This window comes from Penicillium rubens, assembly GCF_028828025.1.
Source record: "Penicillium rubens strain IBT 27055 chromosome Unknown utg000004l_segment0_segment0, whole genome shotgun sequence".
NCBI lineage: Eukaryota > Fungi > Ascomycota > Eurotiomycetes > Eurotiales > Aspergillaceae > Penicillium > Penicillium rubens.
In genome coordinates, this window is record NW_026890602.1 from 3,285,410 (window position 1) to 3,296,673 (window position 11,264).

The 11,264-nt window shown below is 50.1% G+C and overlaps 5 protein-coding genes across 5 annotated transcripts; 3 read left to right on the plus strand and 2 right to left on the minus strand.

The window, feature by feature from the left end:
* Positions 1 to 1,384: 1,384 nt before the first annotated feature.
* N7525_011186 (uncharacterized protein) lies at positions 1,385 to 2,488 on the plus strand (the record flags this gene model as incomplete). The annotated part of the gene is made up of 1 exon (XM_002560817.1): positions 1,385 to 2,488. The coding sequence occupies one exon, from the start codon at positions 1,385 to 1,387 to the stop codon at positions 2,486 to 2,488; it is 1,104 nt and encodes a 367-aa protein (XP_002560863.1).
* A 1,694-nt stretch (positions 2,489 to 4,182) lies between these two features.
* Positions 4,183 to 4,653, plus strand: N7525_011187 (uncharacterized protein; the record flags this gene model as incomplete). Its single annotated transcript, XM_002560818.2, has 3 exons — positions 4,183 to 4,252; positions 4,312 to 4,504; positions 4,554 to 4,653. The coding sequence occupies 3 exons, from the start codon at positions 4,183 to 4,185 to the stop codon at positions 4,651 to 4,653; spliced, it is 363 nt and encodes a 120-aa protein (XP_002560864.2).
* Positions 4,654 to 4,862: 209 nt separating this feature from the next.
* Positions 4,863 to 6,409, minus strand: N7525_011188 (uncharacterized protein; the record flags this gene model as incomplete). Its single annotated transcript, XM_002560819.2, has 3 exons — positions 4,863 to 5,673; positions 5,747 to 6,054; positions 6,119 to 6,409. 3 exons carry the CDS (start codon positions 6,407 to 6,409, stop codon positions 4,863 to 4,865), a joined length of 1,410 nt encoding a protein of 469 aa, XP_002560865.2.
* Positions 6,410 to 7,030: 621 nt separating this feature from the next.
* On the plus strand, positions 7,031 to 7,642 carry N7525_011189 (uncharacterized protein; the record flags this gene model as incomplete). Its single annotated transcript, XM_061215378.1, has 1 exon — positions 7,031 to 7,642. One exon carries the CDS (start codon positions 7,031 to 7,033, stop codon positions 7,640 to 7,642), a length of 612 nt encoding a protein of 203 aa, XP_061067890.1.
* Positions 7,643 to 8,753: 1,111 nt separating this feature from the next.
* N7525_011190 (glycoside hydrolase family 31 protein) lies at positions 8,754 to 10,760 on the minus strand (the record flags this gene model as incomplete). The annotated part of the gene is made up of 1 exon (XM_002560820.1): positions 8,754 to 10,760. One exon carries the CDS (start codon positions 10,758 to 10,760, stop codon positions 8,754 to 8,756), a length of 2,007 nt encoding a protein of 668 aa, XP_002560866.1.
* Positions 10,761 to 11,264: the final 504 nt, after the last annotated feature.

An 11,264-nucleotide genomic window follows, 5' to 3' on the forward strand; every position in this document is an offset into this window, starting at 1 on the left:
GAATGTTCAACGTCGGACTCCGGCCTCTCTAGGGTAAATCCAGATTTAGCCCAACACTCCACTGTCCACAGTGCGCATGAGCTTTGGCAAAGAAGATCGAGGCAATGTACTGTTGTGGGATGAATGATAAGTTTAAAGACATACCGCCAGAGGGGAATGAAGAAAGGATACACACGTGGCGGCCGGCAACATAATCATTGCTCGTGAATTGAGAAACATCCATGGATGTCGACTACAAAGGCCGTCCATGTCACCACGCCAGTGAAAGCCGAACAGAGCCACAACTAAGAATAGCAGCATAAGTGCACTCAGCTGCAACAGGAATACTACAAAGCTACTACATGTGCGTGTTGATATCTCCTTTCCACCACATAGAGTGCCTTCTTCTGCGAGAAGTCGTTCACCAAACTCTTGTCTGGAAACTTCTTCATAAGAGTCTTCGCCGAACATTCAGTTCATTCTCATGAATTTAGGGGGCTTTGCTGAATGCTTGCGTAGCGAACTGCGCCACGTAGTTATTCGGTCATTCAAGGGGCAATAGAACACTCACCTTCTTCTGTGATTAACAGACGCCAAATCCAGACCGCAACTTCACAAACCTGGGCATTCCTCAGCTTCCCCACTGGCACCAAATTAAACATCATAGCCATTGCTAATCGCAGCAACGTGTTTCCTGCATGTCTCACATGTTTGGTATCCCATGAGTATGGTAATGCGTGGTGAATGGGCAACGTGAACGTTGCCTCAAGGGGCTGTCAACTACGTGGAAGGCAATTTTGAAACATCAGATGCATTAAGATGGCGTAAGAATGTCTCGGCTGTCTAGTAAGACAGGATCAACACTATTCGAGCGCCGGTGATCTTCAAGTAATGTGATTAGGCCCCCGGCCCCCTATGGACAAGATCTACGGATCTTCGACAGGTTCACGCGAGGTTCATCAGGTAAGCCCTTCAAATACCCACTATGTAAGGTTTAAGGTTTTATTTTAGTCTATCTATTGCGTATGCTCTTCCTTCTTTTACAGTCTGTTGAGATCATCGTGCATCCAATCGGTTATCCCCCGCAAGGCAGTATGTTTATCAATTGCCCGTTTGCCCGGTGTCCCTTGCAGCGCCAATCACCATCAACCTGCATAGAGGAATAGCGTGGACCGGTCTCAGTCATTCTTGCCAAATGCACCCAGAGCTGTTGAGGAGCAGCTTGAGCTACGTCCTGGAGTTTAGAGCTGAGTTGCTCAGATATAAATACAGGCAGACCAACCAACCTGGTTTCTATCACCATTCTCAACACAATCTCAATAACCTCAAGCTCCCAATAGCACCGCTGAAAGCAACAACCCGTCTATACTTTATTTGAATCTCGTCGACCTCACTTCCCTTCAAGATGCGCTACTCTATGATCAACGGCCTTCTTCTGTTGACAGTCTCCCCTATGTCTGTCCTCGCGCTTCCCGTGGACCCCAATGCTCTGCCTGGTCAATGGAACCCGAGTGGACAGCACCCAAATAACCACTGGCAGAATGGTCAGGGCGGTTGGACTGACGCCAACGGTCAATGGCACAATAATGGCGCTGTCGGCCCTCGTCACTGGCCAGATGACCACAAGAATCAGGATGGCTGGACTGATGGCAGTGGCAAATGGCACCCCAACAACCCCAACAACCAAAACGGCCAATGGCACGCCAACCAAAACGGTCAGCAGTACAACAATGGCTGGACCGACGCTAACGGCCAGTGGCACAATGATGGCGATGTCCGCCCCCGTGACTGGCCGAATGACCACCACAACAACCAGAACGGCTGGACCGATGCCAGTGGTAAATGGCACGCCAACAACCCGAACAACCAGAATGGCCAATGGCATGCCAACAACCAGAATGGCTGGACTGATGCCAGTGGTAAATGGCACGCCAACAACCAAAATGGCTGGACAGATTCCAACGGCCAGTGGCACGTGGACCACAAGCGTGATGTTATTCCCGGCCTAAATGGAGCTGTCAACAGCAACGGCGCCAACCTTTTGAACGGTGCTGTTCGTCACCGCCGCAGCTGGCGCGACGGTGACAATGACCAGAACAATGGCAACTACGGTGAAGGTAACAATGGCAATGGCATTGGGAACTACGGTAACAACGGCAACAACGGAAACGACTGGAACAATGGCAACAACGGCAATGGTAACTGGAAACGTGGCAACGGGAATGGCAATGGGAACGGCAATGGACATGGCAATGGCAACAACGGCAACAATGGCAACAACGGCAACAACGACTGGAAGCGCAACGATGGATTCAACCGTGATATCGATTCGGTGGCCAACCCCTCTGTGATCCCCCGTGACTCGAACAGCGACATCAAGTCGGTTGCCAACCCCTCCTTGGTCAACTCTGTGACCAAGCCCCTGAACTCCCGTGATTCCAACAGCGATATCGACTCGGTGGTCAATCCTTCCACAATCCCCCACGACCAGCCCACCAACAACGCCTAGGTTATTCCAAGCTCCCCAAACGGCAGGTCCCTGAGCTATGGTCACTACGAGAACCAGGGCTCTTACCAGAACTACCCCTAAAACGGACAGAACCAGAATCAGCCCTGGAGAACGAGGATATCAAGGCTGGTCAGCAGGAGTAAATTTGGTACTCAGGACATCCAGAGAGGGATTTGTTTGGTGTCGGACTCGGAGTAAAGAATATGATCGCGTTGGAAATTTGACTTCGACGAAAGGCTTGGTTTGCACGAGGACACGAACTGTATACGCTCATTAATTATTTTTGCTGATGGATTGGGTGGTAGTTTTCAAGGCCAGTGGAAATCATCGAAGGAATAGTGGATGAAATTGGATACGAACCTACAGCAGAATGCAGTTATTCTTGAAAACTTTCTGTTGTTTAAATTCTTTGCATATGGCACATTGTAGCTTTGTCGAACGATCTTCATGATGCCGTCAAATAGAAAGTCCGCTTTGCTAGGTATCCTGTGGAGCTGCTGGAGTCTCTCCTGTATGTCTTTGTTGACATGGAGATACAGCCAGCTGGTCACAGTACGAGACCACTGCACCCATCTGCTGTAGTTGCGTTGGCCCTTGGCTGGCCGGGGCACACTGCCGTTGATCAAGTGTTGTGTCGACGCTGTGCTAGTGCGTACCTCACCCGAAGAGCCTATTCTTCCGGGCTCTTTGAGTTGAGCTTCAGTTGAGGCACATTTGTAATTATGACTTGGGTCACCTTTGGTAGATTGGACCCTTGCGTTTCTGGTGCACGCACGTCTGCACTATCGAGGTCGTCTGTCACTTCGACCTTATTGCCTTTGGAATCATGTCGTTGGCATCGATATCCTCAGTATTTGAAATGCTGGCTCGTGGGGAGTCGGGTGTCGTGCCACCGTGGTGGTCCGTATGTATTTGCTGTGTCACTGTAGGTGGTTGCACCGGTTTCGTGACGCACTGTAGCCTCATGTCAGATATATCATAACACTATCGATCACTCAAGAAGTAAACAAACTATACCAAGAAACATAGAGCTACACAAGGAATATATATTTTTTTTAATGAACGAGTGAGCAGTATTAATAACACGCACCTAAAATCGAGCAAGAATAAATTACCGAAATCACAGCAGTTGACAACATATAATCAGAGTTATAAACAACTTAGTTCACTATCCCGGATTTTGGGAACTTTAGGCAACCCATGGGTACAAAGATATTTCGTAGAGCCGTCCAACGATATTAGCATATACTTCTAGATCGAGCAATCGCTAACGCAGATCTCGGGGCGTTTCAACATATTCGTTAGGCTGTGACGGAAGGATCTAAACCTTACGTATGCACCCCGCTACGTTCCGCAGAAGGCTATCCTATCATGATCGAGATATGCATGCAAATGTGGATTCTGGAAAGTTGCTTATTGGTAGTCTATGTGGAGCTGAAGACCCTTACGTTCAATACTCTGCATATTTCTGGGGCATCATTGGCATATGTAGCCACTTTAAGGCGTCCACTGATCTATTTTGGAAAATACCCAGATACTCTACTACTATGGGTGGCCTAAACTATGGGTGGCCTAATCTTGAAATACATAGCACATTCAAAGCATATAAATACACCAAAACATCTCTAATCAGACTGGTATTGCAACCCATTCATCTTCTACAAACATTCAAAAACCCGATTAAACTAGCAAATATGAAAGTCTTCACACCAATCTTCGTGTTAATTGCATTCGCTACCTCCCAGGCAATTGCTGTACCTGCAGGTAAGCCCCTATATCACCTTCAATCACGCCCATTATGAGGCTAGATTAATCAATTACAGCTGAGGCTGTAGACCTGGAGACGCGCGCCGACTATTGCGTTGATATCAAAGTATGCCACGGCTATAACTATGAGGGTGGCTGCTATAAAGAATGCAAGAGGCCCGGTAAGGCTTACGATATCAAAAAAGAATACCAGAAAAACGCTGGCTCGTTCAAAATTGGGACCAAGGGTTACAAGTGCCATATTGGATCGTGAGTTACCACCCAGGTTTGCTAAACATAGGAGCTAATCTATATCAAGACCTGATCATGGCACGCTCCCAGTGGACTACCCTGGGACCAAGAGACTCAGGAATGATTTCATCAACAACATTACAGGATATCAGTGCAACAAAGTCTAAGGTATCCCATGGCGCCCTTCAAGAATGGCAGATGCGGCCGAGGGGCTTGGAGGTTACGTCAACTGGCGAGGAAACTTTGAACTGAGTATACTGGTAACATGTTATCCCCCTGATGATTGGATAGGGTCATTCCAGGCAATGTTTGATAATGAATGTCATTATTCGGCCTTGTAGGACAACCCCAATTTGACTGAATTGTGATCGCTTGGTCAGAATTTAATCTCAAATGCCCAAGCATCGTATACGTTTTCCGAATATATCGGAAACGTAAGACTATCCTCAGAATACTTGTGAGTCACGGTGCCTAGGTCGACTGGCTCATCCAAGCGAGCATAAGGATCATCCGAGCCAGGAAATTCATACGTGTGGATTCCGACCTCGCCCGACTTGGGCAGACCAAGGGCAGAGAGCTCTTCCAGTTGAATGGACCAGGTACCTGTGGTGGTTCTAGCACCCGCCAGGAGGCGAAGAACGCCGCCTTCGGCATCGACCGTGGCGTAGACATCGCCGTTGGTATCCATCGTTGTCTCAGTTTTGATCCGGTCACCAACCATGCTAGATGCATAGTACTTGTAGACTTGATACTCGCCGTTTGGGTAGTAGCCGGTAGCCTTAGGATCGTAGTCATCCGTACCGGCGCCGGGCTTACCCAAGAGCTGGGCCATGAAGTCGTGCAAGGTATAGGCTGATGCCCAGTTGGCGCGGCAGCCAAAGATGTTGGCGCGCTCGAGCTGTGCTATCCACCAGGCGCTTCCCGAGGGGTTCTGTTCGTCGGGGTGGCCGTATTCGTTGATATTTACGAGGCCCTCACGAGTTGCGCTGTACTTTGCGAGGAGGGCGTCGTAGTTCTTCAGCATCTCAGTCGAGGTGAATGTTTTGCTGAGGCTGTGCCAGTGGTGCTCTTCAGGTAGTGATTGGTTGGAAACGACGTAGGAGGCCCAGTTGTTCCACCACTCATCATCAGGCGTCGGGGGGTAAGATACCGATGGGCCGCTAAGTGCGAGATTAGGAAGCTCAGACCTAGGAAGTAAAGATTATTTTAGGTTAGCCGCTATTTGTTAAGGCAAGCTATCGAGGCACTGCAACAACTTACTTGAACCTGGCAGTGGCGCGTCCCCACATTAGCAAGTATTGATCCTGCTCACGGTCCCAGAAGTTGCGGCCATCAGGCTCGTTCCAGATATCAATCGTGACACCGTCAATCAGGTCATTGTCCTTAATGTCAGAAATGAGGGCGGATAGGAACTCGTCATAGAAGGACCAGTCGTCATTGTCACCAGGGAATGGCGCATCTTCTGATTGCAGGCTATCGGCGCCCCAGAGGTCATGAACCAGGAGAATAAACTGCCCACCCTGCTGGCGAGCGGTGCGATAATTGCTTAGGGTCGACTCCCATCGGAACTGTAATCATGGAAATATTCTGTGTCAGCCGAGTAGATAAGGTCCAAGCCCGCGGCTTTCATACCGTGTAGTCGTCTTGACCCCCAATCCAACCCTTTGACTCAGGAGTCTGAGCACCTCCTGCCCTGGTGTACTGGAACGCTATGTCAGAGTAAAAGTGATCAGGGATCTGGTTCGGCGTATCAGGGATGCCATATATATAGCCCGACGCATAGTGCTGAGAGGGGCCATTCGACTCCTTGAGGTACACATGCGCTGTCCCTGAAACATCTCGGGTCTCAACACCTCGCTCGCTGATAACGAGCGCGGACGCCGTCCCGAGAGCGCATAGAGCTGTCCCAAAACTGAAAAGCATGACGGAGAAATTTATATCGCACTCGGTGGTATAGCACTCTCCTATCCTGGGATCTCACCACTATATATACTTGGCCAGGACAGACAATACGGGACAAAGTGTCATCCTTGAAAGCTATCTTCACTCGATTCCCGTCCGGTGGGGAAGTGCCCCGAAGGAATCAGGTTAATAGGATAAATTAATTGCCACTACAAACTCGTGATAGCTGGGCAATCCGAACGGGGTTTGTGTGATCGTATAGAAGAGTATAGGAACTTGAGTCACAGATCCAGCTAGCTGTCTTCGAGGACAAGAAAATATTCTATGCTCAAAAAAACCTCGGAAAGCGAAGAGATAGCCCATTTAATTAAGCAGAGCTAGAGACCGCCGTTTCACCAGATTCGCTGGTCCATAAGGGTGGCGCTGTATTGAAGCGTGCTGTTAACAATACTGTGGTGTTGGGTGTCGTCAGGTTCATTCTTTTCCTTTTCGTATTGCTCCTCTTCTTGCTTATCGGTACGTAATTGCGCCTCTTGGATGTTTGCCCGTTAATTCATGGCGGGGATGCAGTAGTCGATCGGCTCAATTCCCAATGCCCGATCAAATTTAGTTTAGCGAACAATTCTCCTTGGCGTGATTTAAATGGCTCCGAAGCAGTGTCCGGGTTTCTCATCCCTGACCCCACGAATATTTCGCCAGCTGTCGATCCCCCACAGCGCATTTCCTCGCTCCGCGCCACCGGACCAGGCAGTGGACTGGCTCCGGTGGCGCTCCAGGAACGGGTATGATATGGGGGAGCCGTCACTAGGAACAGTGAAGTTCGGTACCATTTTGCCAATTGCTCTTTGCGCTGATGTTATCGCCGCAAGCCCTCAGCCTCTCGCACGGCGGCAGCAGCCCGATGGAATCGCAAAAGTCGATCTGCCAAGTACGACTGGCGAGGCCAAGTTCCTAGGAGCGAATATCATCTACGGGTTTCCTGACAATGGCGTGGGCTGGGGTAATGGAGGCTATGCTGAGTACATCGGACGGTTCAACTCAACCCTATCCAACTATCGCACAACGCGGGAGTACGGTGGCGATTTCATCCTGTTTTTGGTACATGATCTCTGGGGCGCGGATGGGGTAACCTCAGATGACGGCCTTTACCCTGGCGATAATGGGGACTTCTCAGAATTTGAGAAATTCCTAAAACAAGTTAAACGGGATCTTGAAGCTAATGACATTCTCGATAGCCTTGCCATTGACGTTTGAATGAGCCTGAGCTGCAGACGTTCTGGGCACGCCCGTGGTCGCAGTATCTTGACTACTATGTTTATGCTGCCAAGCTTGTCAGGTACGTATTCGTTGGGGGCCCCCTTATCGACCTGAACACTCCACTCATCATTGTTCTATAGGGAATATTTTCCGGACACCCTGACCAGAGGCCCTTCGGCTGCGAAATCCCGAGCCTGGGCAGTCCAGAGTGGAATGAATAGCTGGCTACACGTCGTCCCCGGCAACCAGACTATTCCCGACATCTACGCGTGGCATCCCATGCTTCACACATACGGTGTATAATACCTTGAAGATATGTATCTAGCCATGTTCATTTCAGGGAATATTGTATCTTTCCAAATGTTTCTACAAGACTACCATCCGCTAGAATTGATAGTAGGTCTTAAAATAAATATAGCTCAGAGCAGAGTTAAAGGGCATGGTAGTCGTCTTGGCGACTCCTTAGAAACCAAAATGGGAAGTAGTACGGTGGTTGGAGGATGATGGTATTTTCTGTGCATAACCCGGGAGGCTAACCCCGTTATACACCACTGTTCGGCACACAAACTGTGCACACCTTTCTCTTTATGCACTGCCTATTATATATTGGTAATTACTAGAGAAGAAAATCTATTCTCCATACCACGTAAAGACGAGAATGGGGAGTTCACCGTTCGGAAGGTGTCTTGTCTCCACTAAAGTTAGTTGTCAAACTGGGATATGCCTCCATTAGGCTATATACATTAACCGTGGTTTTTGTGTTGGTCGAGTGGAATAATGCCGTATTTTATTCCAACATTAGTAGCCACGATGGATCCCGCTTCAAAGTCGCAATATGCGGACCGAATGCCGATCACCACATTGGACAGAACCGTGTGTGCATGAAGGATACGTCATTGTAATGTACGTTGTGGGAGGGAATGCTCCTGTGAGGCAAAATCATCTGTCTAAACTATGTGGATTTTAACCGACTCGGTCACTTCAAGAGTGAGCTTAGATGAACGCTTTGAACGGTGATAGCTAGAGGACCGTATTATTGTGAGCGGTTTAGGGTGGGATATATATATTCTGCCTCGTCTAGGATACCTTATACAGTCCATGGACAATCTCAATGATCTCTCACGAATACTGGCATCCAATGTAGAGGCGCGTCGACCTCAATCCACTGCCCTCCTTCATATCCTTCATGTCCCACCTCATCACTATGAAATGGAAACCACTTTTCGTCGCTGCTCGACACCGGTAAATACGCCTTGACTTTACGCTGGCCCTCCTGGAGCACCGGGCAGCAAAGGAATTTGTCTCCGTACATGTACTGGGTGCCAATCTTCCAGCATTGGGGGTCTTCCGGAAACTGATAAAAGAGCGTGCGCATGACGGGAGATCCCTTGACGTGCGCTTGTTTCATAAGCTCGCGGATATAGTCCCGTAGGGCTTCCCTCAACAACATATACTTCTTGCAGATCTCATACACAGCGGGTCCGTACGACCAGACCTCGTTGTCCGCGCCGCTAGCACAGAGGGCACCTCCAGTCGTGCCTTGGATGGGCTGCCTGGGCTCCCGGTCGCCATGTAGGCGCATCACAGGACAGAATGCGCCCCATTGGAACCACCGGACAAAGAGCTCTCTGAATTTGCTATCCGTGGGGTCGCCTCCGTGGAAGCCGCCAATATCGGTAGTCCACCACGGAATCCCGCTCATGCCCATGTGCAGACCGGCTGACAGTTGATTCCGAAAGCTGTCCCAGGAGGAAGCAATGTCTCCGCTCCACACTAGGGCACCATACCTCTGGCTGCCCGCCCACGCGCACCGGACCAAGTTGACAATGTTCTTCTGCCCAGCCTGTTCCATTCCCTCGTAGAACGCCTGAGTGTATCCTACAGGATAGAGGTTTCCGATCGCGGTATTGGGGCCCTCATAATATCGGTAGTTGTCAAAGTCATAGGCCTTGTACTCGGGTTCGGTTTCATCTAGCCAGAAAGAACGGATGCCATGATCATAGTAGTTGGCCTTGCATTTCTCCCAGATGTATGCCCGTGCGCCCGGATGCGTTGCATCGAAATGGATGGTGTCTCCTTGAAAGTCCATGGCCGTGCGGACTCCTCGATCCGTGCGAATCAGGAACCCCTTTTCTACCATTTCCCGGTAGTTCTCGCTCCGCTTGTCAACAGTGGGCCAGACACTGATCATCAGCTCGATGTTCATACTCTTGAGCTCTTGGACCATGGCCGTCGGATCGGGCCAGTAGGTGGGATCAAATCGCCAGTCGCCCTGGAGCGGCCAGTGGAAGAAATCAATCACGATCAGATCGATCGGTAGTTCGCGGCGCTTGTACTCGCGAGCTACCTGGAGAAGTTCCTCCTGGGTCTGGTAACGAAGTTTGCACTGCCAGAACCCCAAGCCGAACTCTGGCATCATGGGCACCTTGCCGACCGCGGCCGAGTACGTCTCCACAATATCCGCAGGGGTGTCTCCGGCAACAACCCAGTAGTCGAGGGTTGTGGTCGACCGGGCCTCGAAGGACATAATGTTTCGTCCGAGGAAGGATTTTCCGATAGAAGGGTTATTCCATAGCAATCCATAGCCCAACGAGGACACTAAAAAAGGGACGCTGGCCTGGGAGTTGCGATGTGCAAGCTCTAGTTCATGGCCCTTGAGGTCGAGGAAGGGTTGCTGATACTGTCCCATGCCAAAGAGCATCTCGTCTGGATCGACACTCTCAAAGCGGGCTGTGAGGTGGTAGCTCTCACTGTTGGGAATGGGCTTGAACTCCCGTCCTTCCACTTTGATCGCGCTGCATTTGGGATCCGCAACATGTTTCCGGTTGCGAGTGTACTCCTGCAATAGGAGCTCACCCTTGGAGTTATGTACTTGAATTTTCCCGGTCTCTGAGATGCTCGCCTGGATATTTCCATTCCGCAACGAACTCCCACCCTTGGGATCCTCATGGAGTGTAGAGGAAGCCGAGCCAGGGTCGAGCAGGGCCCAGTTCTGATCAGGCATTTGCCGGGCGCGAGTCGATCTGATCCGAACGGCATTAGGTCCCCATGGCTCGATCCATAGCGTCTCGGCATCGAAGGTGTAAACTAATTTGCCGTCTGAGTGTTGGAGCATGGTACGAGAAAGTCTCGATGGGTAATTTCGTTGGTAACGGAAAGGGTTTGTGTGGGCTCGAGACTCAGAAGTGATGGTCGTATCTTCTTCACGGGGCGGTCCTCAATTAAATAACGCCATCCATTTTCTTCTCTTATCCTTTCTGTTCGGAGAAGGTGCTACAGGTCTCCAGCATGAGTGGGATGAGTAAACCGCCGCCGGAGTTAACCGCCACCGGAGAGCCTCAGACGGTGGACCTGGATATCGCCTTGGTTCGCGAGGTGCTTTGGGTAGTAGTGGTGGGCTTATGAGATTGTTGTATCTTCAGAAAAGGAAAATTCACGTCGAAAGGAAACAAAGTATAATCCCCCGGTCAGGTTATCTCGACATAGTGGTCTCCCACATTTCGACCTTTTCGTTGGTATAGTGAGCTCTCGTCAGCTTTGACGAGAAACCCATAGTCCGCCAAGGATGTACCAATGACAAGGCTGCTACCCACCCCTTTCACAATGGGCCCCAATGGCC